At 53.6% G+C, this 23590-nt stretch overlaps 9 protein-coding genes across 9 annotated transcripts; 5 read left to right on the top strand and 4 right to left on the bottom strand.

Annotated features, from left to right (window-relative positions):
- Positions 1-450: 450 nt before the first annotated feature.
- Positions 451-2434, bottom strand: J4E83_000082 (uncharacterized protein; the record flags this gene model as incomplete). The annotated part of the gene is made up of 2 exons (XM_049327047.1): positions 451-2302; positions 2427-2434. The coding sequence occupies 2 exons, from the start codon at positions 2432-2434 to the stop codon at positions 451-453; spliced, it is 1860 nt and encodes a 619-aa protein (XP_049193192.1).
- Positions 2435-2895: 461 nt separating this feature from the next.
- J4E83_000081 (uncharacterized protein) lies at positions 2896-3468 on the bottom strand (the record flags this gene model as incomplete). The annotated part of the gene is made up of 2 exons (XM_049327046.1): positions 2896-3293; positions 3465-3468. 2 exons carry the CDS (start codon positions 3466-3468, stop codon positions 2896-2898), a joined length of 402 nt encoding a protein of 133 aa, XP_049193191.1.
- Positions 3469-5665: 2197 nt separating this feature from the next.
- Positions 5666-7182, top strand: J4E83_000080 (uncharacterized protein; the record flags this gene model as incomplete). Its single annotated transcript, XM_049327045.1, has 5 exons — positions 5666-5890; positions 5952-6075; positions 6123-6345; positions 6404-6737; positions 6790-7182. 5 exons carry the CDS (start codon positions 5666-5668, stop codon positions 7180-7182), a joined length of 1299 nt encoding a protein of 432 aa, XP_049193190.1.
- An 829-nt stretch (positions 7183-8011) lies between these two features.
- On the bottom strand, positions 8012-8941 carry J4E83_000079 (uncharacterized protein; the record flags this gene model as incomplete). Its single annotated transcript, XM_049327044.1, has 1 exon — positions 8012-8941. The coding sequence occupies one exon, from the start codon at positions 8939-8941 to the stop codon at positions 8012-8014; it is 930 nt and encodes a 309-aa protein (XP_049193189.1).
- An 831-nt stretch (positions 8942-9772) lies between these two features.
- J4E83_000078 (uncharacterized protein) lies at positions 9773-15064 on the top strand (the record flags this gene model as incomplete). The annotated part of the gene is made up of 1 exon (XM_049327043.1): positions 9773-15064. One exon carries the CDS (start codon positions 9773-9775, stop codon positions 15062-15064), a length of 5292 nt encoding a protein of 1763 aa, XP_049193188.1.
- A 1349-nt stretch (positions 15065-16413) lies between these two features.
- Positions 16414-17169, top strand: ISY1 (NineTeen Complex (NTC) component; the record flags this gene model as incomplete). Its single annotated transcript, XM_049327042.1, has 1 exon — positions 16414-17169. The coding sequence occupies one exon, from the start codon at positions 16414-16416 to the stop codon at positions 17167-17169; it is 756 nt and encodes a 251-aa protein (XP_049193187.1).
- Positions 17170-17540: 371 nt separating this feature from the next.
- On the bottom strand, positions 17541-18225 carry NIP7 (ribosome biosynthesis protein nip7; the record flags this gene model as incomplete). Its single annotated transcript, XM_049327041.1, has 3 exons — positions 17541-17666; positions 17727-18029; positions 18097-18225. The coding sequence occupies 3 exons, from the start codon at positions 18223-18225 to the stop codon at positions 17541-17543; spliced, it is 558 nt and encodes a 185-aa protein (XP_049193186.1).
- Positions 18226-18429: 204 nt separating this feature from the next.
- On the top strand, positions 18430-20472 carry J4E83_000075 (uncharacterized protein; the record flags this gene model as incomplete). Its single annotated transcript, XM_049327040.1, has 1 exon — positions 18430-20472. The coding sequence occupies one exon, from the start codon at positions 18430-18432 to the stop codon at positions 20470-20472; it is 2043 nt and encodes a 680-aa protein (XP_049193185.1).
- A 1720-nt stretch (positions 20473-22192) lies between these two features.
- Positions 22193-23506, top strand: J4E83_000074 (uncharacterized protein; the record flags this gene model as incomplete). Its single annotated transcript, XM_049327039.1, has 4 exons — positions 22193-22371; positions 22435-22863; positions 22943-23208; positions 23268-23506. The coding sequence occupies 4 exons, from the start codon at positions 22193-22195 to the stop codon at positions 23504-23506; spliced, it is 1113 nt and encodes a 370-aa protein (XP_049193184.1).
- Positions 23507-23590: the final 84 nt, after the last annotated feature.

The raw sequence follows: 23590 nt of genomic DNA, 5'->3' as shown, positions 1-23590 counted from the left end.
CTCGTCGGATTTAGCTTCGGATGCATCGTCTGAAGCAAATGACTCTTCATCAGAAGCAGATGACTCTTCATCAGTGCTGGCATCGCTGGCAATTTTCCACCACTTCCACTTTGTCCTCCGGTGTATCTTCCCAACAATCTCTCGGGGGAAGGGTGGCTGCGACTTGTCGCCAGGTGCGCGCCTTGGATATAAAAGGGCATCCTCTATTTCGTCGATCTCTGTGAAGAATCGCTCCTTGTATATCTCATCAATCGGGATGGGAAAAGCTTCTGCGCCAAGCTCGAAGTCATCGAGCATGCTAGGAACATTCTCTCCAGGCCGAATGCTGCGAACACGTCTATTCTCACGATCATTTGTGATATGTTGCACTATGTGCCGAACTCTGACAAGCATGTCTTTTCCCTTCCTACATTTGTGGGTACGTAAAAATGCCTGTCATTGTTAGCTCCTTCAAAGTAGATATCTTGACACTTTACGGACCTCTTGTATTTTGCCCTGTAGCTCATCTGCACTCCGACCGGGCGGTGCATCCCAGATATAAACATTATAATAATCGTTGAAGTTCAACGACCAAGCCCTGCAGGCGGTGGCCTGTTCGAAAAAGGCGTTATCGACCTCAACTGTGACGGTGTATTCATGTTTTGTAGACCTGCCACGTCCGGCCTTCTCGCGGCTCAGCCAAAACTCCTCCTTTGGTGGTTGGATTACGAATTTGCCAGTCACCGGATCATGAACCAAAACACGAAGGTCGGCCGACTCCATTGCTAGGCACTCAAGGAATCGACGATTGAGGGTATCGTCACGCTTGACGATACCGCAGAGGATGTTGCGTGATTCCTTAAAATCGAACGACCGTCCCGAACTAGCACGACCACTAATCCTATGTTGCGTCGTTTTAGCTTCGGCGCCGTCGACTTGGAAATAAGGTATGAAACCGAGAAGCAGGAGGCATTGACGATTCACATCGCCCACAAACTTCGTCCACTTTGGAGCCGGGAACAACCGATACATTGACAGTATCGTGAGCTCGAAGAACTCTTCCCAGTTTCGACAAAGCGCAACGGCATCGGCGAGCTCGGAGTCTTTCGCGATGATAGAGAAGTGAAACCAGCCGCTGCGGTTGAGAGCGCGCTCGTTACGGTAGTAGTACATATGGCGGCCACAGACCCTGATCTGGATTCGCTGTTGGGCGTCGATAATGTCCATCAGGGCGAGGTCTTTGGCAATGTCTTTTGGTGCATCAGCCCCATCCCTTTCACGCATGAAGTCCGCACACGCGTCTCGCATGTTCTCAAGACTGGGACGCTCCAGCTTGAGGCAAACATCTCGTAAATGTTCCCTTGTCACACCTTCGCTTTGCAGGAGTTCCTCTATGCTGCCGGCCTGGAGTGCGATAGGCAGGAGTGCACTTGATGCCAAAAGAAGTCGACAGAAGAGAAAGTTCTTGATCTCACAAATCTCATCCAAGAGCGTCTCGATCTCGTCGTGAGGAACTACGGGAGTCGTCGTCCTTGGGCTTAAAAACTCAGGAAGATATTGGCCTGGCGCGCGCTCGAAGTTGACAGGCGTCTGAAGTCTCCTGCGCATCTGTTCCTTGGTCTCCATTATGATGGACTTCTTGCCCGTCGCGGCTTGTCCGGTGGCTTGGTGCGAAGATGTCGGTGCGGCAGGGCCATCAAGCTGAGATGCCTCCACACCTGCGCAATAGTCTTCATGTTCCTGCTCACTGATCATCAGAAACATATTGATGAGCTCGACATAGCGACCTCTTTCGTAGCCATAAATATCTTGAATGGGGTCCCACTGCTCTTCCCATTCCTCTTCCTCTTCCCTTGACATCGTCTGGGCGCGCTCTGCATATACTTGGTTCAAGTACTGTTCTTCGCGCCTCTTGATCTCTCTAGATCGCATGTCCCGTTGACGACGATCGAGTTCCTTTTCGTATCTTTTAAAGAGCTGAAACTCCAGCTTCACCTTCTTTGCTTCGCTCTGCGCCTGTTCCTCCTCCTTCTCCTGACATTCCCTCACCCAGTGATGCCACCGCTGCTCTTCATGAACGACTGCGGCGGCTCGTTTGCCAAGCTTCTCGAGAGCCTTCACCGTCTCGTATTTCTTGTTCTGTAGTTGGTCCAGATATACCGTGTGACCATAGTTATTGTCCATTGCAAAGAAATGGCGATGATGCAGTTTGCGCGCTCGGAGTACACGATCGAGCAGAGTGTATCTTCGAAATAGATATCTCTGTAATTCAGAGATTGCTGTTGTTTGCGTGATATCGTTGAAGTCTTGGGCGATGAGGGATCTGGTAGTGTTTGCGAGGTACGCAGGCAGCTCCAATGAGTCGAGGAGGCCATTTCGCCGCTTGTATCCCTGGTAGAGAGCTGCGTAGTGTTAGAAACGCTACGACAATAGCGACTTCTGCTTACCGTGGCATTGCCAAGCATGAAATGGGCAGAATTTGCCATCTCGGGAAGTGGCTTCCTGGCTGCACTCCGTCTGTGCATCAATGTCGGATAGCAGCCGCGCGCAGCATGTCGGGGCCATGATGGGAACGAGGAAGCCAAGCAGCACCTAGGGCACAAGATCTCTCGAGCGTGGTTGAGCATTCGGGTGCGACCATGTGGACAGTCCTGGGGAGCGCGCGGACGCTCGAGCCAAAACGCTAACCACGTGGCCCCACAGCCTGGAAAGAGCGGTGACTCGGCCTTCTGCCGACATCTGGAGCCACCACTATGATGACGGGATTGATGGTATGATTGACTCCATGTTGTTTATGAATAATACAGCCCCCAGCAGCAGGAGTGATGGATTGATGAGCCGATGCGACTTGTCCGCGCGCAGCCCCCTCGAGGTCTAGCCGCCTTATGCGCGCTACCTAGGTAATCCCAGAGCAAGCTACACGTGCCAGTTTAGCACATGGCGCTCGCCATCGTTTGCCAGAGACTCTAGAGACGAAGCAGTAGCGCGCCCAGTCGCCTCGTCGACTACCAAATCATCTAGCTCTACATAGTTCTTGGATCCACGTGATCCACGTCCGAACACTTCCTTCACAGATTCTCCGCTGACCGATATATCTGGCGTCTTCTTGCTCAATTGTCGTGTGCTCAATCGGTTCCCCGAGCTCCCAGCGTTGGAAGGGTTCGATCTTGATTTGCTTTTACTCTGGCCCGTGTAGCCTTCCATCGCCGAGTTGAACGCCTGCCTGAAAATGACGCGAAGTACGGGAATCGAGGTAGCCACGATGGCCATGGAACACTCTGCGACGGCCCATATGATGGAGTTGTACGATTCATCTGTGGCTGTTAGCAATGATCCGTGCACGCCTTGAGATGCCTTACATGATACATCCTGGACTGTCAATTTCTCAATGTATGTGGATCTGATAATTGACGTAACTCCAGCTCTTCGACCAGGTCAGCGCAGTCTTCAATCCGGCAATGCATGAACTTACAGTATTCCCAGACTCATGGCGACACCTGCACCGATCTTCTCTGCGGTACGCATTTGCAGATTCCAAAGGATTTTCCACGGCAGCACAGCAAGACACACATCCATAAGTGCTGACCACACTGCGTCGCATGTCAGCTAAGGAATCAGGGTACACACTTTGAGGCTGTCTGCTCACCAGCTTGGAAACGCCCATACACGACAGAGGGATGCTTGTCAATGCACTCGCCCGGTATGAGGTCCACAAAGGTTTTGGCCAGCGGTTTGCATTGTACCCATGGTATGACGGTGGCAGGGACTGCGAAAATCGCCAGGGTAGAGATCGCAAAGATTACGAAAAGTCTGACCCGTCCGTCCGTCAACCGAAGCAAAGTGAGTCCAAAGGAGATCTTGCTGAGCGCAATAGCGACGGTATATATCGTCAGTTCCGCCGCGCCGATATACATCATTTTATCAAGATTGCGCAAATCGACTAGCGTAAAGATTAGCGTTCCGAGCTGTGAAATGTGCAATTCTCCTTTGGCAACTTACGGTCAAGTGTATGTTTTCCGTAGCCTATGTTGATAGACAGTTGGTTTATGGTAACTTGGACCAGAAGTAAGATCTATGTCGTATGAGTCAGCTGCTCTTTGCTTAGGGATGTTGTGGCACTTACCCAACTGACGGAAAGTGTGCAATCGTCCAGCCACAGCTTCCCTTGACGCTGCCGAATATAAAGCCGCGAGAACAGAAAGACTGCGGAAACAGAAACGAGCGACCAGGTGACGACGGACATGAGCGGTCCATGGCTCTCGTCTGGGTTGCTAACCCAAGAATCGTAGGCAGCCATTTGGATTGGACTCAAGAATTACGCAAAGGAGAAGGAATTGAAGCGAATGCTCCTTGGCGCTATATCAAGATCCAGTTGTGGTGCTTCGTTACGATGCTGACGTGGGACAAGGATCCAGTTTATATCGAACGATGTCGAGTATACTTAGGGTTGCGGATGTAATTTGGCCACCTGGGTAGTGGCCGGTATTCACCCTTTTCCTTGGGTGGTGGGTACCCGGCTGAGATCCGTCTCCTATAACGCAAACTAGAACATTGGGGCTGTTCTGAAGTACAAACTTGGCATATGCTTGTGGGGACGCTTAGAATAGTACGTAGGTATCATTGTTCGCCGCCAATCATGCAGTGGGGTCTCTCTGCGCGAGACTTGAACTCGCATGCGACCCTACTTGGAGCCCACGCCGGGTAATGCACCGATCTTGTTGCATTGGTCCCCGAAAGTGGTTTGTCACCCATGATCGGCTTTTGGAAACTATAACATCTTCAGTCCGACGTTGTCCCTGCGTTGGGCTCTGACTTGGGTAGCGAGGAATATACCTTCAACCTACTAGCACGTATGAACGACGGCCTAGGTAGACATCATGCCCGCTAGACCACATGCGCTGGTCTCGGATGCGTCTTGGCCCGATGTGTTATTGCCGGCGGGTTTACATGCCCAGGTGTTCACCTGCGCAATCTCCATTTCCGCCGCATGGAAGTAGGGCGAGGGCGGGATGCATAGATCACTCAATCTTCTTGCAGCCTCACGCGTGTTGAAAATAGATAACCCGCTTTTGATCGATGCGGGCAACGTTCATCATCTCTGTACAACGTTGGTCAGCCAAATGCGGTAAAAAAGGCGAGATCTAGCTGCCGATCTAGAGGCTTAACTACCTAGGTACCCACCCGAACACGGTCCGGCGCGCTTGGATCGCCGTTCAGGGCTCAAAAGTCTTGGGACACTCGCTCGACATTCCTACGATGTACCCAGTGCAAGCCTAACTTCTTGCCTAGGCAAGGCTCGAGCGCTTTATTCTCCTTAACACCAGTCGCGGGATTTAGCAAACCCGGGAACGGACTGAACCATATGGCTCGCGCGAGCGGATTACGGCTGGTCAAGGCGTGCAGAGAGAACGCCCACGTCGATCTCTTTGCTCAGGCCCTCCACCCTGCGATTTGAAGCAAGTAAAGCGGGCTGTCATGACTGTGCTGGAGGGTACCTGACCCCGGATTGGCATCTCTATCGGCGACAGTCAGATGGAGAGTCATGGCGGCCCACGTATGTGCAGCACTCATTTGCCACTATGAAACTTAAACGATCCGTCCCTGTCGCTGACCGCATCTTCCTCAATCCAACTACACGTCCTTCCTTCACACTCTTTCCCGAACATCCGAGCTTGTTGTTGCAAACATGAGGGTCTCAGTACTATGCAGCGCATCGCTCTTCTCATTGGCGACCTTCGCCTTCCCTGCGAGCATGCTCAAAGGCGACATCAGTGAAGCGACCCTTGCGGAAATCACCGCTTTGACAGAGAATATCTCAAGAGATTTCGAGAGTAAGCGATCGGGTACCCACGTCAAACGTGCATTCAACGCAGAGGCTCAGCGCATCAGTGTCACTGGTGACCATAAATACGTGAGTAGCCCTACCGAGATGCGCGACATGTAGTTGCATTTGCTAACGACTTCGTTGTCAGATTGCGCCAGGCCCCAATGATCTCCGTGGACCCTGTCCTGGTATCAACGTGATGGCAAACCACGGTTACCTTCCCCGAAATGGCATCTCCACAATCACACAAATGACGACGGCCGCCAATGAAGGTCTGCATGCCTTTACGCTCTTATTCACGGACTGCTAACAAAGTCAGTGTTTGGCATGGGCCTGGATCTTTCCGCATTTCTGGCAGTCTACTCCGCCGTCATGGCCGGTGATCTCACCTCCTTTTCGATTGGCGGCAAACCTAAGACTGGTGGACTCCTAGGCGGTGTCACCTCATCACTCGGCCTTCTCGGAGAACCACAAGGCCTGAGTGCGTCACACAACCGCTTCGAGGTTGATGGATCTCCCACGCGAGGGGACTTGTACTCAACGTATGTCATTCCCGTTTCTTCTGCATGTTGCATGGTCAGCATAACTCATTACTCGTAGGGGCAACCCCATCTCTCTCAACTTGGACTATTTCGAGCAGCTCCTCTCTATGCCTCTCGGCGAGAACGGGATTGATATCCCCGTCTTGACCGCGTTCCGCCTTGACCGCACGAAGCACTCGATTGCTACGAATGGACATTACTTCTCAGGCCCACTCACGGCCCTTGCGCTTAACCCCGCGACATATCAATTCACCTACCGTTTCTTCGCCAACCACACTGCTGAAAACCCAGAAGGCTACCTTGATGCCGAGACACTCATGTCATTCCAGGGTGTTACTGGAGAGAAAGGTAATTACAAGTGGGCTCGTGGGCAAGAGAAGATCCCCGAGAACGTGAGTACCCACGGTAACACCATCCGCTTGCATTCGCTAACACACATCACAGTGGTACCGCCGCGTCATCGGCGACGACTACAGCATCCTGGCCTTCACTTCCGAAGCCCTTTCGCTCGAAAAAGCCCACCCCGAATTAATCCGAATCGGCGGAAATACTGGCCAGCCAAACACGTTCACTGGCGTCGATGTTGACGACTTGACAGGCAACGTTCTCAACGCGCAGACGCTTCTCGAGGGTAATAACCTAATGTGCCTTGCGTTCCAGGCTGCCAGCGAAGCTGCTCCTGACGTCCTCCGCGGATTAGTTGGCAACGTCTTGATCGCTGTGCAAAAGTTGGCTTCTGTTCTAGACCCGATTATTGCGGAGCTTGGTTGCCCCGAGCTGATTAAGTACGATGCAACCCTGTTGAAGGCTTTTCCTGGTGCCGGAAGTGGGATGTAGAGTGCGGCTCTATGTCTAGCGAACGTGACAATTAGACTTTTTGCCTTCAAACCCTTCTTGTATTAATATCACGAACCTTTTGTTTACCTTACTTGTCTTTATTTCATCGCACTTCGCCAATTTGAAGCACATGTGGCACAAACTACCGTGGTACTCTTCCGCTATTCGATGCTTCTCGTGTATGCGTATATATCATGTGTCTATCGCAACGCATTAGATCTCTAGTATCTCCCACTATCAGATACTTTTCCGCGCCATCTTGGTTTCCATCTCCACAGCATCTTCTAGCGAGTTAACGGCGATGTGCCATGCTTCTTGTGGAGTGAAACGTCGTCTGAAACCGTGAAGATCACGACGAGTATAGAGGAGACGAAGAGATTGAGCCTCTGCATGGTAGACTGAACTGTGTGGGCGTGGCTGAAAAGTGTGAACACGTTAATTAGGATTGATGTACACTTGCATGAGCGCACTGTCTACTTTCTATGTGTATTACTGTAGCATATTTCCTCATATGCTTCGCAAGCCAGTCCTGTCCTCCTCAAACAGAGGACGGACTTGTCGTATAGTCTACCTTGCAACGAGGCGTGCGACTTGGTTTCTTTTCCTGTCAACGACAGCAGCTTTGCCAGCAAGTTTACTCTTCAAGCCTCATGAGAGCTGCGGTGGGTATGCCTCTGCCTTGTCATGTCGTCTTGCATTCCAAGGTGACGTATCGCTTTTATGACTGGGAAGGAATGGCCTGTTCATCCACGATACCGTCTGTTGCCCAGCACAGCCGCATGCTTGCGCCGGCTTGTTGATGTTTCCACCGTAATGCCACCCAGCAGACTCAGTCGCCGCCTTCCTCTTCTTTCCGCTTTTCTTCTGCCTCAGCCTTCTTCTTGTCCTCCCATTTCTGTTTCTTTTCCAACAGCTTCTGGAGATTCTTTGCGCCGTTAAAGACACCATACGTCTTGGCACTACACGCCGCACACGTGGGATCTTTGCGATATCTCTTCAAAGCGCAAGGCTCGCAGAAGTAGTGTCCACACTTGGTGATGATGGGGCTCTTGTAGGGCGTCTTGCAGATGATGCAGACAAACGGTATCTTTTCGAGTTGCGCCAGATCCATTCCGTCTTCGTCCTTTTCCTTCTCATCCCTGTTGGCAGAAGCGACAACGGTGCCTCCAGGTTTCTTGCCTTTGGTCGACATGTCCCACTCGCGGTCTAGCTTCCAGCCTGCCGCGTAATCTTCGCGCGCGTGCAAAAACTTGCAATTGTCGCCGAAGCCACAGAAACCAGTCTGCTTGTAGTCCTTGCACACATCCGGCGTGTAATCTGTAACGGTAATCGTCCGTATGTTTGTCGATGCTTTCATGGGTCCTACTTGGCGACTGGGAGCGTCGGGGTTCTTCTCGATGAGTTGGTGAGGCTTCGTTCGCGTGCTGCCGAGCAGGTTCTTGGAGCTGAGAGCGTCTCGGGCATTTTCGTCGTACCAGTTTGACTGCTTCGTTGCATCGTTGCTTGCTTCCATGACCGCCGAGCGATTTGCTGCGTATTGCGTTGTACTTGCAACTGCCGCGTGCGTCTTCTGGTCTGCAGTCGACGCCTTGAGTGCGTTGTCGTTGACTTTTCGCCGCTTCACCACGCGGCCATGCTCGCCCTCTCCTTCTGAGCCGGAAGAGAAATCCGAATCCGACTGCGGCGGCGGCGGCGGGGCCACCTTCCGGGGCGCAGCTTTTGCTGCTCGCTTCTTGAACTTGACGACGGGTGCTTCCATGCCGGGGGTTTCGTGGGTGGCGGAGGTGCGAGATGTTGGACATGTAGGAGTGAGGCACAGAGAGGCAGCGCAGCTGTGGCTGATTAATTCGACGTCACGTGATGGGGTCCGGGATGCCGGTCGTGGGGTAATGCGATGCGCGTCGTGCTTGGGTTGCTCCAATCGCACACGCAAACAGCCCCTCGGCCCGCGGCACTACCACGACAGTCTCGCAGTCTAGGCAGCAGACGTGCAGCAAGTGCCGGCGCGAACCAATGGAGGCGCAGACGTAGCTTTGTTGATGTTGTGGATATGTTATGGGTATCAGCGCTGGCTCCATGGCGAAAGCGTGAAAGCGGCAAAAGCGCACGGTCGCCTCATTTCGCTCTTGTGCACAACATCATGCGCTCTACCATGATCCCTCCTCTGTCGCCTCTGTAGCCCCTCCAGCCCGTTCGGCATTCCCTTGTTTTTCTTTCTTCGCCATTCCGCGCCCCTGCCTGGGGATGCGCCTTTGCTTCTTTTCTCTAGTGTGACGGAAACGCGACCGAGTGCCAGCAGCCGCTGCCGTGTCCCCAGTCGCTTTCCCGCGCGTCCTTGCCCCCCAAACCCTTTGTGCATTACACCCACAGCCCGACAGAGTGAGACGTACCATCGCTCTTGTCTCTAATACTACCCGGAAAACACCCCCGCCGCCGCCTGCCGCCGCGACACGCGCTCGCCGCCCACTCCTGCCCTGCACCGTTCGCCCAACGCATCCCGTCTCCGCCCGCCGTCCCGGGCACGTCTACGTGGAAGCGGGGGAGCCACGCCAGGAGATGACCCAATAGCAGACGCATCCAGCGACTCTTCATGGCTACAGCAAATCCTCCACCGGGCGCGCTCTCGGTGGAGCACCACAATGGCGCCGACCCCTTCCTCGCCGCACCGCACGACGCCCACCGGCAGCGATACTCGGCCTTCGACAACTCGCAATTCTCGCTGTACTTGAACGGATCCCCCCTACAGGCCAAACGCGCTCTACAGGCACACTTGGCAGAGACGACGCGCAGACTGCAGGAGACGTCGCATCTGGGGAGCGCGCTTGTTCAGCAGAGAAAGGAGCTAGAGGACAAGCTGCACGAGGTCGAGCAGCAGCAGCCAGACAACGACATCGGGCCAGAGCTGCGCCAGAGGCTGGCCGAGCTAGAAAAGGAGTTCAACGAGGTTGGAAGGGAGACGGCTCGCGCCTTCCTCCCCAAGTCTCGCGTACCCAGTGGCGAGACGGATCCCACTGCCGGTGGCTCCATCTACTCCAGCGACGCCATCCAGTCACCCACCAAAGTGAGCGTTCCGTCGCGGAAGCAGAGGAACCAGCAGCCCAGCCGCATCAATGACATCGCCCTGGCCACCGAAATCTCCACCTCTTTGCTATCCCAGCTCAAGGACCTCCAGGCCGTCCTCCTCGAGAAGGATGACGCCCTCAAGGCGGCTGATCTGGACCGATCGCAGCTCGAAATCGAGGTCGAAGGCTTGTCGCAACGTCTGAGAACATTGGACGAAAGCGAATCGCGACTCAAGGACGTCAACTGGAATCTTGAGACACAGGTTCGCGAGTCGGAAACACAGTTCAAGTCGGCCGCAGACAAGGAGCGAAGCCTCAATCATGCCTTGGATCTCGCACGTACCGAGAGGTCAACTTTGGAGAAGGAGTTGGAAGATTTGAAGCAGATGTATACCAAGCTCAACGACGATCACATCAACAAGACCAAGCAGCACGAGACGGAGCTCTCTAGCCTGCGGCGAGTCGCGGCCATGACGGAGACGGAAAAAGGTGCAATGCAGCGCAAGGTCGAAGAGCTCATGACAAAGAATCAAGAGCTGGCTCAAGCTGTCGCTTACCGCGCACGATCAGAGCATCGTGGCCGATCTGACAGATCGTCTGATGACGATCGTGGTGTCAGGCAGCAATCTCAAACGCCTGAACACTCGCCTGAACCGTCTCCAAGCAAGGCCACTCCGCGCCACGGTATGCTCGAATCGGAAACACTCAAACATTCGCTTCAACACGCCCACCGCATGATTCAGCAACTCAAGAACAATATCCATCGCGAAAAGACCGAAAAGATCGAACTGAAGCGCATGCTCCAAGACGCTCGTGATGAAGTAGACGCTACCCGCGCTCAAGTTGGACCTGGTAGCGCAAGCAAGCGAAGGAAGAGCGACAAGGATGCTTTCAAGAAACCCGCTCGACCAGATCGTCTTGGGGCCTTGCGCAACGTGTCGCACGAGATTGTAGAAGACGACGAGTGGGAAGAGCAAGAGGCCGTGCCCGACACCCCAAGTCGGCCACCGCACCCATCCAACTCTGTACCGGGCTCCTTTCCAAATGCACTCAGCTCCGTCGCGGGAACGAGCGCATACGAAAACCTCGACACTGCCAACGAAACCTCAGATGCTGCTTTCGAGACTGCCAATGAACGCGACGGTATGGCAACTGAGTCCGACGCATTCCAAACCGGAGCCGAGACCCTCGACGGAGACAGCAGCGACCAGCTGACTGAGACCGAGGCCGGTCCTTCCAACTCTGCTGCCCGGCGTAGTCGACCCTCAATCTCACAAGCTGGTCGCATCAATTCCTACCGCAGCACTGCTTCTGCCTCTGGCGATGAATACGATTCCGATTTCAGGACTCCTCTTCACCACAAGACTTCGCGCTTTACGTTAAGAGCTAGAGACAGCAGTTCGCGGAGATCGACGCCGAGAGGGTTAGATTTCTTCGCAGGTACGCCCCCAGCGTCAAGAGACTCGCCCGCGGGCTACGTCAGCAGCAGCAACGAGAACACTCCCGCCCAAGGCAAGAGTCTATTGGCAGAACTCAACGACCTGAGTGGCGATGACGATGATGCTAGTTCCATCGAGGGATCACCAAGTCGATCCAGTGTCGTATACTCAAGCCATGCCACGCCAGATCCACTAAGAAAGGCTGTTCTCGGAAGGTCGCTTCTCCAACCCGATGCTCCCAGGCCAACTATGGTTGATTCGGGCACGATGACCGAACAGCATGCCCCCGAGCCTATTTCCATATCCTCTATATCGAGTCAGAACACAGAACCGTATGCTGCTCGCTTGCCTACATTACAAGTCTCTGCCCTGCATTCGCAAGGCACAAGCCCGCGAGCTTTGCCTCGTCAAAATCTCGACGTCTCCATGGTCACCTCACAAGACAGTGAACCCAAGCTTGCACTTCGGCCAGCCCTTGGCTTCTCTTCCGTCTCCGGTCATGCTACTAGTCCCCAACCCCCAGAGATACCTCAGCTGGCTGTGTCCTCTCTTTCAAGTCAGGGGACCGAGCCAACAATCCCTTCAGCTCCGTTGTTCGCATTATCTCCGCTTCATGCACAAAACACGGCGCCACATGCCGTACCCACTGCTCCTCTGAATATGTCGTCAGTGGCTGTTCATAGCACCGAGCCTCGCCTTATTGCTCCTCCTGCTCTTGGAGTGTCGACAGTATCGTCTCATGGCACGGATCCTATTGTACCAGTGCTGGTGAAGGACATTCCACCTTCTTTGGAAATCTCCTCCATTTCGCATCAAACTACGGAGCCGCGGAAGGCGACTGCCCCAACCCTAGTGGCTCCAGCAGGTCTTTTTACGTCTGCTATCTATGCACAATCGACCGAGCCCGCACAACTAGCCGAACATGTCTCGACAACGGAGTCAAATCGAAGCCCTGACGATATGCTTCCGGCATCTCCTGCCCAAGATATCGGTCACAGAGAAAAGCGTGCACCACTCCAAATGTCAAGTTTGTCTGCCCACGAGACTGAGCCTAGAGTCACACCCTACAAGCCGACGTTGTTACAGATGTCACCTTTGGTGTCTCGCTCGACTGAGCCCAAGGATTTGCCTCGTGTGGTCCTCTCTGCATCTTCTACGACATCGACTCAGTCGACAGTACCCCGCGCGCCGGGAACCAGTAGACAACAATTCTCTCCACTTTCTGCACAAGTCACGAAACCTATTGCGCTACGACAGCCGCAACTCGTGTTGTCCAGTTTCTCCGCTCGCTCTACGGACCCGGTGGCAGTGGCTAGAGCAGATCCGTCACAACTATCTTCGTTGTCGATCCAGGCATCCAATCCCATTGAACCTTTGAGGGTAGCACCGTCGACCATCTCCGTACTGTCCTCGCTGACTACTGAGCCAATTGGACCCGAGCGGCCAATTCTCGCTAATTTCTCTGGGGTTTCGTCTCAGGCCACCACACCCGTAAAGCCAGAACAGATACCACTGCAATTGTCAGCCGTCTGCGTACTGCAGACCGTGCCGATCCCACTACCTGTACCTTCGGTGTCTCTACATCACAGTTCCGATGTGCGGACTGTTCAAGACACTCAGCCTGAGTCGCCAACGCTCCCGGCATTTTTGCCAACACCGACAAGTCGGCCATCCACAGCAAATCGTGTTTCTGTCCCTGCTATGACATTGTCCCCTGTTGCTGCGCAGGATACTGAACCATTGGCTCCTCCGCGACCTGGTACCGCTCATCGGGCCGCCGCGCCTTCCGTAACCACTAGTGCTTCTTCTCAGACAGAAGCATCGGCGAATAAGCAAGTATCCACGCCCAAGCTCAGCTACTTCGATACTCTACTATCTTGGAATAAGAATACCACGGACGCTAACACCCCACCGGTTGATAGCAGGGATGCTAGCACAGCCTTTCCACCTGTCAGTGTCAATGCCGCCAGTAAGACTCCCCAAACGCCAATGGCCGATGGAGCTACACAGACAATGGTGTCTGCTCAGCAGATCGACAAGCTGCTGCTTGCTCGAAGTCAGCGATGGAGTAGTTTGATAACCACGTCCGGGCTTGAAAAGTCGCTGTCGCCGCCGGAGTCGCCTAGCAAAAAGCATGTCAATGAGACAAGTCGAACACCCAAACGCCCAGGCAGTTCGGGGAGCATGCGCTCTCGCGCTGCAACGCCTCCTCCTCTGCCTTCGGATCATAAGGAAGTCATCGCCGCGGCTTCTCTCAAACCAATCTCCCCAGGCACAATGGGCCCGCCTACAATGCCTGCATCCGCCTACAAGAAGCGACCGCATACGCCTACCATCAAGACTGGTAACAACACTCTCACTCCCAGAACAGGCGGGACCACACCGCGTGTGCGTCGACAGTCACAGCGTAGCGGAGCGTCTTCACCTCTTAGCCGGAGGTCATCACTATCTTCGTTTACTTCGGAAATAGACCAACGCTTCAATATTCCAGGGGGGCCGTCTTTTGCTGCCAATGGATTGCCACCCGGTGCGACAGATCCGCGCATGATCCAGGCCATCACTCAGACGATGATTGGCGAATATCTGTGGAAGTACACTCGCAAGACTGGGCGCGAAGGCATGTCTGAGAACCGTCACCGGCGTTTCTTCTGGATTCATCCTTACACTAGGACACTGTACTGGAGCGACCGAGACCCTCAGAGTGCCGATAAGACGACATTGAAGGCTAAGAGCGTAGCCATCGAATCTGTTCAAGAAGTCGACGACCCTAACCCTCTACCTCCTGGGCTTCACCAGAAAAGCTTGCTTGTCGTCACACCTGGTCGATCGATGAAGTTCACGGCTACAACAGGTCAGAGGCACGAGACGTGGTATAACGCTCTGAATTATCTGTGCCAACGGGTCGACGAGAACGATCAGCAAAAGTCGCCAACGAAGTCTGATCAAGACCAGAAGGCAGCTACCGCAGATGAGATTCAAGACGAGTTCAATGGCGGGTATCGCAGCTCTTCTCGGCAAACAGGCCGTTCAAGAGGCTCGATGTCCTCATACGTTACCCGGCGCACATCATCCCGGGATTATGGCCAAGTGCCCACGATTCGACAGTCGCATGTTACACCACATCGTGCAACCTCGACCGAGCCGCTGGCGCATGGATCTGTTTCCAGCCGAATCAACAGCATGCTCCGACCCAGCGTCACTGCTTTACGCGGATCCTTCACTAGTCGGCGAAACAGCAGGACCAGCGCTACAGAGTCGGCCACGTACGAGGAACCCAGCGCGTCCAACATGGATCTCAGTCGTGATATCCATGACCATGTTGAACGTGATCAGGACTTCATGCCCAACGTCCGAGCATGCTGCGATGGTAAGACCCCTTGATTGTTTGCATCAGTGTAGGAAAGCTAACGAGTCCACAAGGCAAGCACGATGTTGCACATCTTCATCAACATTCAATCAAAGGTCGGCACGTCAACTCTTCAGCTTCCAGGCCTTCGCTCTTCGGCTCCATAAGTTCGCGCGCGCAATCCCGAACTGAGTCTCGCACAGAGTCCCGGACTGAGTCACGTACGGAGTCACGTACGGAGTCGCGAACTGAGATGCGCAACGAGCAGCTGCGCCATCAGGCTGAGATGGAGGCAGCGAACTATGGAGCTGGTGCATAATCTCACCTTATACCTGAACCTTTCCTATTTTGTCATCCGCGTTTGTCCCGCACGACGCTTCTCTAGTCATCTGGTCTAACTGACGGTCTCTTTTCCTTTAGCACTAGTCGTTTCGTATGGGGGCCATTCCCATTTTCCTATGTATCTATCAATTCATCTTTCGGCCTTTGGACGTTACACCTCGGTTTGGATCCGGACGAAGCAGAAACTCAAATTCGAATGCGGATTCAAGGAGATTTGTGCATGGCGTTCAACGGTGAAGTATTTCCTGTTTACTCTGCGCAGTTCGCTCGACTGGGGTTGGAGCTGTACACTGAGATGACCTGACGCTTCCCACCTAGACTAGTCTCCGTCTTGTCTCCGTTCTACTAGAAGCGCATCTCAAACATATGCGGCCGATTCATTTTTCTCCCTCGACCTGCAACATTCAGTATTGTTTTACTTGTATATTTAGCATAGGGGCGTTATGTAATGTCTGTACCTGGGCTTAGAAGTGTAGCGTCGACTGTCTCTGGTCAGATTGATAAAAAATAAAACAAGATCGAGATTGATTGCACATTGCATTTCGTCCTTATAGTGCAGATGATTGCTTCTTGCCAAGAGCAAAACTAGACACAATGCCAAAACAGGCTGCAAGAGGGGTCGTCAGTGTGCTATGAATGGAGCAATAGTCTTGCAGCACCAAAACAAATCAAGACGGGATTGTGGCGGTCCCGAATTCCAAGTGGGTACGCAATAACGCCAAGACAGTAGGCCGGGACACTAAACTTTTGCTCCAGCCAACGCGCCTGTCACGTTGAGTCTTCCTTCGACCACGACAACACGAACACCAATCGCGCATCTTGTTTCTGTCAAATCTTCACTTCTGCAACTGCGGGGCAGCATCTGTTTCTCTATTAGAACATCGTATATTACGCCTAATAAAATCTCGCCCCGACAAGACACCAAAGCGCGACACGGCACGCCGTCTAGCTCCGACAGAAAGCTACTGCCATCGAAGGAGGCCCTCTCGCCCCTGCAACCTTACAGCAACGTGGAGCTCGAACCCGAGTCCGGACCGCAAGCATGGCGCGTAATTCCGAAAAAGCGCACTCGATGCTTTTCCGCTTCCGCGCTGCGCAGGCCGCGGAAGCTGGTATCATCGACATATCGCGTACCCGCCGCCCCAAGCTCATCACCTCTGTCAACTCGATTCCCGTTTGCGAGAAATGGCGCGGTCAGGTGCTAAAGGAGATTTCGCGCAAAGTCACAAAGATCCAGGACGAGGCCCTTTCAGACTACCAGATCCGCGACCTCAACGATGAGATCAACAAACTCATGAGAGAGAAGCACATGTGGGAAAGTCAGATAAGAGGCTTGGGGGGACCGAACTACATGAGAGGCGGGCGAGTGCTTGACGAAGAAGGGCGGGAGGTGCCAGGAGGAGGAAAGGGATACAGATACTTTGGACGAGCCAAGGACCTGCCGGGTGTCAAGGAGTTGTTCGAGAGGCAGAGCAGACCGGAAGACGACATGGACAAGGGGCGCGAAAAGAGGAGTGAACTGAGGCAGAAGGTGGATGCGGGCTACTACGGCTACAACCTAGACGAAGAGGACGGCACGCTGCTAGCATATGAAACGGCCAAAGAGCAGGAGGCCTGGGACAATTTCATGTTGCTCGGCGATGAACTGGACGCAAAGCCGAGCAAAACACAGAAGGAGTGGATGGAATTACCCGGTGACGTGGGCGACGGCATACGATGGCGCATCCCAACCCTTGACGAGGTCAACAACGAGCTAGTCGAGCGCAGGAGGAGGAAGCTTCTTGAGAAACTGGGTTGAGCGCGGAGTTTCGGCGGTGAAGTGTAGCAGCAGACTACGACTTTCCAAGTGCAGCTTCTACTTGGCTGGGAGACGAGAATCAGACATTGATACCCTTGCCGAGCGACCGGCTTCACAAAACTTATGTAGATTAGAATCATTGGGACAAGCAAGAGCAAGTCCAAATCAGCATGACAATGCAAGTGGTGCATGATGCTTTGGTCATTCATGCTTAGATACCATCAGATGGACTACTCAGCGTATGGTCATAGTGAATGCGAGTGGGTAGCAAACGGATATGCCGTGCACGCGAGCCTTGGTTTCTGGCCCTGGTTGTGGCAAAGCAGTAAGCTTCTCTTGCAGAGTCCATGGTCGCACAGGCTCCCGGCCGCTCAAGTTGTGAACAAAGTATCTTCCTCTCTCAGGTATTCTCCGATATCCGCTTGTCTGAAGGTGACAATACCCGTAGGATCCAGTTTCCTCGCCTCGGCCGTCGATCGTGCACTCACACCAAAGCCCTGATGTTGCATGTTAGCTCAAGATTCGATTCGTCGCTTTGCAGCTGGCGGCCGACTTACCAATGGCGTATCGTTCATACTCAGCACAACAACACCTTGATGTTCTGGGCAATCCTCACTCCACCGTCCGACATGCGCCTTGAGCACATTGCCGCCGTACAGGAAGGGCATCTCGCCGTTTTGCTTGACCCAGACCTTGTATCGTGCGTGCGGGGCGATTACACTCAGCGCGGTGATGTGCAGGCGGAATTTGCCCGTCTTGGTGAATTTGCCCAGGCAGATGCCGAGAGAGAGGAGGTTGTCGCGCGCGACGGATGTGGCAAGATTGGCGAGGGACTCGCGGACGTAGTAGACTCGTGAGCCCTATGCGTTGATTGTTAGCAAGTTGAGCTAGCTGGCGACGGGTGGGGGCGGTTGGAAGAGTGAATACCTGGACGCGGAAGACATTGCGATCCGACCCGCCTGTAGGGTCGGCGATGAGGTTCGATATGCCCTTTCCGCAATACGTCGCGAGCTTCTCAAAGAGCGTCTTGGTCTCTGGTTCTGTGAGCGGCCTCATCGTGGGCGTATGTAGACAAGTGCTGAGTTGAGGTTGGGGCTGGGCGCATGTTCGCAAAGTCGACCTCTGCTGCCAAAAATTTGTGGGGCGCATGCTAGCCGGGCTAGGCTCCTCCGCAGCCTCCGCCAAAATTTCAGACAGTCGGGTGTGCAATCCCCAACCAAGCCTGACCGTCGCCCACATCGGCCCACGAGCACCTGCGCCATGTCTCGCGTCCCGGCTGCGAAGAGAAGGCGGCTGTCTCCGCCCGAACACGGCGAGCATGCCAGCGGCGCGGCCGAAGACCACCAGGCAAGCTTCGTGAAGAACGCCGCGAAATGGCATCTCGAACAAGACTACGAAACGCGACCGCGCAGACTGAAGAAGCAGAGGGAGAACAAGAAGCTGCCCGTCAGGACAACCGAGGGATGGGTAGCGGCGCCGCCCAATGCGCAGGATATCAAAGAGGAAGAATCCGACAGCTTTCTCGCCTCTGGCAGCGACGACGGGGCGCTCGAGGCGTCGCATCTACAAGACGTGGACGAGGAGAAGCCCAAGATACCAGCGCGACAACAGATACTCGACGCCAAGGAAGAGCTTGCGCGCATAGCAGGTCTGGTCAACGAGGACCCCGAGGAGCACGTTGGAGCGCTCAAGGCACTGCAAGCCCTCGCCGACTCGGACAACACTACCGTCAAGAAGCTGGCGTTGGCGACACAAGTCTCCATCTTCAAGGACATTATCCCCGGATACAGGATTCGGCCGTTGTCGGAAGAGAAGATGCAAGAGAAGATCTCAAAGGAAGTCAAGAAGTTGCGGCAGTTCGAGCAGAAGCTGGTATCCAGCTACGAGGCATATGTAAAGCACCTCGCGAGGCTAGCAAAGTCGAGTGGATCGGACAAAGAGCACATGGCTGGTCTGGCAACAGTCGCTGTCAGCTGCGCATGCAACCTGCTCAACTCGGTGCCGCATTTCAACTTCCGTGGAGAGCTGTTGAAGATTCTCGTTGGCAAACTTAGCACGAGGAGGGTGGATGCCGACTTTGTACGATGCAGGGAGGCCATGGAAACCCTGTTTGAGAACGATGAGGATGGCAACGCTGCGCTGGAAGCCGTCACCATGTTGACAAAGATGATGAAGAGCCGGAACTACCACTTCGACGAAAGCGTGCTGAACACGTTTCTGCACCTGCGGCTACTGTCAGAGTTTGCGCAGAAGGCCTCATATCATTCCGTCGACAAGGCGGAAGACCCAATGGTCAATGGCAAGAAGATGAAGCAGAAGCGCGAGTTCAGGACAAAGAGGTTACGAAAGGAGCTCAAGGAGAGGAAAGCGATCGAGAAGGAGTTCAAGGAGGCGGATGCAGCTGTCAGTCACGAGGAGCGTGACAGGATGCAGGCTGAGACGCTCAAGATGGTGTTTGTGGCATACTTCCGAATCCTAAAGGCTCGCTCGCCCAAACTCATGGGTGCGGTGTTGGAAGGTCTGGCACGATACGCACACCTGATCAACCAAGATTTCTTTGGAGATATCCTGGAAGCTCTTCGAGACATCATCGCCACCGCCGAGCTTACGGCCGCTGCCGCAGTTGAAGACGACGAAGACGCATCGGATGAAGATGACGATAACGAAGCACCCGAGCGCAACCTTACGCGCGAGTCTCTCCTTTGCGTCATTACAGCCTTTGCACTACTCGAAGGCCAAGACGGAGCGAAAACAGCGTCAGTCTTGAAACTCGACCTCAGCTATTTCATCACCCATCTCTACCGCACACTACATCCTGTCGCATTGAACCCAGACATCGAACTCAGCTCCAAGTCTCTCCATCTTCCCGACCCCAACGCTGCGACATCACATGCCGACACCGCAAAAATCAACGTACAAACCACCATCGTCCTACTTATCCGCTCCCTCTCCTCCGTCCTCCTACCCGCCACCTCAATTCGCGCCGTTCCGCCCCTCCGCGTTGCAGCTTTCGCCAAACAACTGATGTCCATATCCATGCATCTCCCCGAGAAGTCTTGTACCGCTATGCTTGGGCTAATAAATCGTGTCACCAAGACGCATGGCAAAAAAGTAGCGCCTCTATGGAATACAGAGGAGAGACGGGGCGATGGAGTGTTTGATGCACTGAAACCTGAGATTGAGGGTAGTAATCCTTTCGCAGGGACCGTTTGGGAGGGAGAGATTCTGAGAAGACACTTTGCGCCTAGTGTGAGGGAGGCGGTGAGTGGTCTGGAGAGGAATATTTTGGAGGCTAGTAGATAGATGGGGTTTGCACAGTGGTACAACAAAGCTGCGTCAGAGACACCGATGAACGAGTATCCCGGGAGCTCCGTGGTCATGGGGTGTAGAGATGAGGATACGAGTAGAAGACAGAATGAAAATGACCGGAAGAGCAACGATATCGAAAGATGGCTTGGCTCATGCGATGGTGCATGGTGATACTCGTCAGTTGCCTTCGGACCTTAAACACCGAGGTGTGGGACCTACTGCCGACATACGTCTCCGGCAGCCACGTGGGAGACTTGATAATTTTCGAATAATTAGGACTTCTTGATCGATGCTTGACTGGCGAAGAAAGCTCCGTATCAACAGATACCTTGGGCCTTGGCGCTTGAAGTCTACACGACGTCTCCCGACCAGCAATCTGGACGTACGTGACTGCACACGTTACAACCTAGAAATTAAACTCGCCACTGGTTGTGAGAGGTTTCTGGTGGTCATTTATGCGACAGGGAGTACTCTAGACAAGGATGTTTTACAGGATGTATGGATCCCACTCATTCCAGAGGCCACTGAGCAATGTACCTCCGATTCCGATGGCGATTCCGATGGCCGGGATTGAGACGACCTCGGGACGCCCAAGGTCAAACCTCGTCGATCTTGGGACTGACATAGTACTCACTGCATCTTATAGTGTTCTACCCTCTCGGTCGGAAAGCTCCGGCAAGAGGGATGGATGGGTGGATTTGTTACCGGCTAAATAACCATGCCTTCATTTCAACGAACCGCCGGCATCTAGCGTCTTTCTCGCATAGATTCGCAGATCCATGCATGGGTCATGTCGTGCGAGCATGAGGTCTACTGCGACGTCGGTTTACGCCCATCTCCGCTGAGCTTTCGAGTGTCTCTTTGGCATTTTCGTGAAGCTTTCTTGGACGTCAGAAACAGATAGAACCATTCCTACAAACGGCGTACAACAGCTGCGTGCAAACTAGAAAGTGTTGCCTAAATCTACCATGCCTTGGCGAGCACGGCACACATCTATGGACCCTGGACGTCGTCCTAGGACGCGCAAGATCTTCAAGATTACTACTACGCCTCGCAGTCATTCATATTAGCCTCACTCTTGGCATGTACTGGCCGTCTCGTCTAGACAGCGTAGACGAAGGTTACCGCCTTGGCGACAGATATGCTTGTAGCATCTACGGCACAACTAGCAAGTGGAGACTGTGAGTACTACTCACTGAACAGAGCTGGTCACTCCCTGACACTTCACTTCAAATGTGATAGAAATACAGCTATTGCCTGTCTTCTGCGCTATTGTCGCTCCAGCTTGCTTTGAAGACCGGTAGTTAGACGCAAGGGACTCTTACGCAAGACACTCTACTCAAAGTTGGTAGATCTATCCTCGGGCCATGCCTAGCTATACAATTTATCTGAGCCCGTAGTCTACATTTGTTCTAGGTCTTCGATCAAAATCTTGTGTGTTCGACCTGCATCTGCCGAACGCATCACACGCTTCATCCCTCAACATATAACATATTCGCATGTGGAAACTCTTGATACATCAATCAAAGCCCCCCATCTAACAAGACTCTTTCCGACATGACTGTCATATAGATCACGGCTGGAAAGATCCGAGCAACTACCTAGGTAATTTTGCCTGTACATCGGCGCTTATGCCCAGAGATCTCATATATAAGTTGGGTCCTGCCTCTATTATATAGCAGTCAAGTCAGTGAGCGCTGCCTCCAAGTCAAAGATGGCAGCATTCCATCTTGGGGCGCTGTATGTCCTCTTCATCTCACTGTCCGTACTACAAATACTCTGTGCCGCAGACGCAGTTGGTGATCTGCAGACCAAGGGCCGAGCAGCCATCGACGCCGCCATTGCCAACTCAACAACGTGTACCAAAGACAAACTCCGCGTACGCCGAGAATGGTATGTCCAAAGGCACCCTAGGACTTTTCCATACCTACACCGCCAGCTAACATGTACAATCAGGGGCAGTATCAGCGCCTCGGAAAAGCGTGCCTACATTGCCGCCGTCCAGTGCATAACCAAAGCGCCCTCCAAGCTCTCTACCGTGTACCCCGGCGCCAAATCACGGTTCGACGACTTTGTAGCAATTCATATGAAATACACGCTCTCAATCCATGGCACAGGGAACTTCCTATCCTGGCATCGATACTACACGTTTGCGTATGAGAACGCGTTGAGAGTCGAATGTGGCTACAATGGTACCCAGCCATACTGGGACTGGGGACGATGGGCAGCCAGCCCAGAGACTAGCCCGATTTTCGATGGCAGCGACACGAGTATGAGTGGCCAGGGCGAAAAGGTGCAACATAATAGCAATGGGTTGAAGCCGGCTGGCAACGGGGGAGGATGTATTGCTAGTGGGCCGTTCAAGGGTATGATGGTTAACCTGGGGTATGTACCACCTTCCATACTTGTAGTGCCATACTGCCCCTGCCGGTATCCTATATGTGCATCTGCTGACTTCTCCCAGACCGCTGGCAGCAATGGACAGTCCGCAGGCTCCACGTAATCCACGATCAGATGGCTTTGGGTACAATCCTCGGTGCATCAAGCGCGATATCAGCAACTACCTTACGCAACTGTACGCGACGACAGATAAGACTGCTGCTTTGATCACAAACAGCAGGACTATTGCAACATTTCAAGATGTTATGCAAGGAGCGACGGGTGTCCACGGGGCGGGACATTTCACGGTTGCTGGTGACCCGGGGAGTGATTTCTATACTTCGCCTGGTGGTGAGTACCATTCTTTTTCTTCATTTGCGGCTTCCCAACTGATCAACGCGATGCCGCAGACCCATATTTCTACCTTCATCACGCCATGATCGACCGTGTATGGTCTATTTGGCAGAGCCAAGACTATCCAAACAGGCAGCAGGTTATCGCAGGTGGCACGTCAATGATGGGCGGTGGGAGGGCGCAGAGTTTGGAGGATACTGTAGACCTGGAGGTGTTGAATGTAGACGGCAAGGCATATAAGATCAAGGATTTGGTTAGCACGGTTGCCGGACCGTTCTGCTACGTCTACGAGTAGTTTACGCGTCGACGACTGTCACAAGCCGGGGCCTCGACCTTTGAAGTGTAGAACGTACGATATACCAAGCCTGGATTCGAGCTT

This window comes from Alternaria metachromatica, assembly GCF_023757995.1.
Source record: "Alternaria metachromatica strain BMP 0045 chromosome Unknown scaffold_1, whole genome shotgun sequence".
NCBI classification, from domain to species: Eukaryota; Fungi; Ascomycota; class Dothideomycetes; order Pleosporales; family Pleosporaceae; genus Alternaria; species Alternaria metachromatica.
Note: the sequence above shows the minus strand (reverse complement) of the source record. Positions and strands in the feature narration are given on the sequence as shown.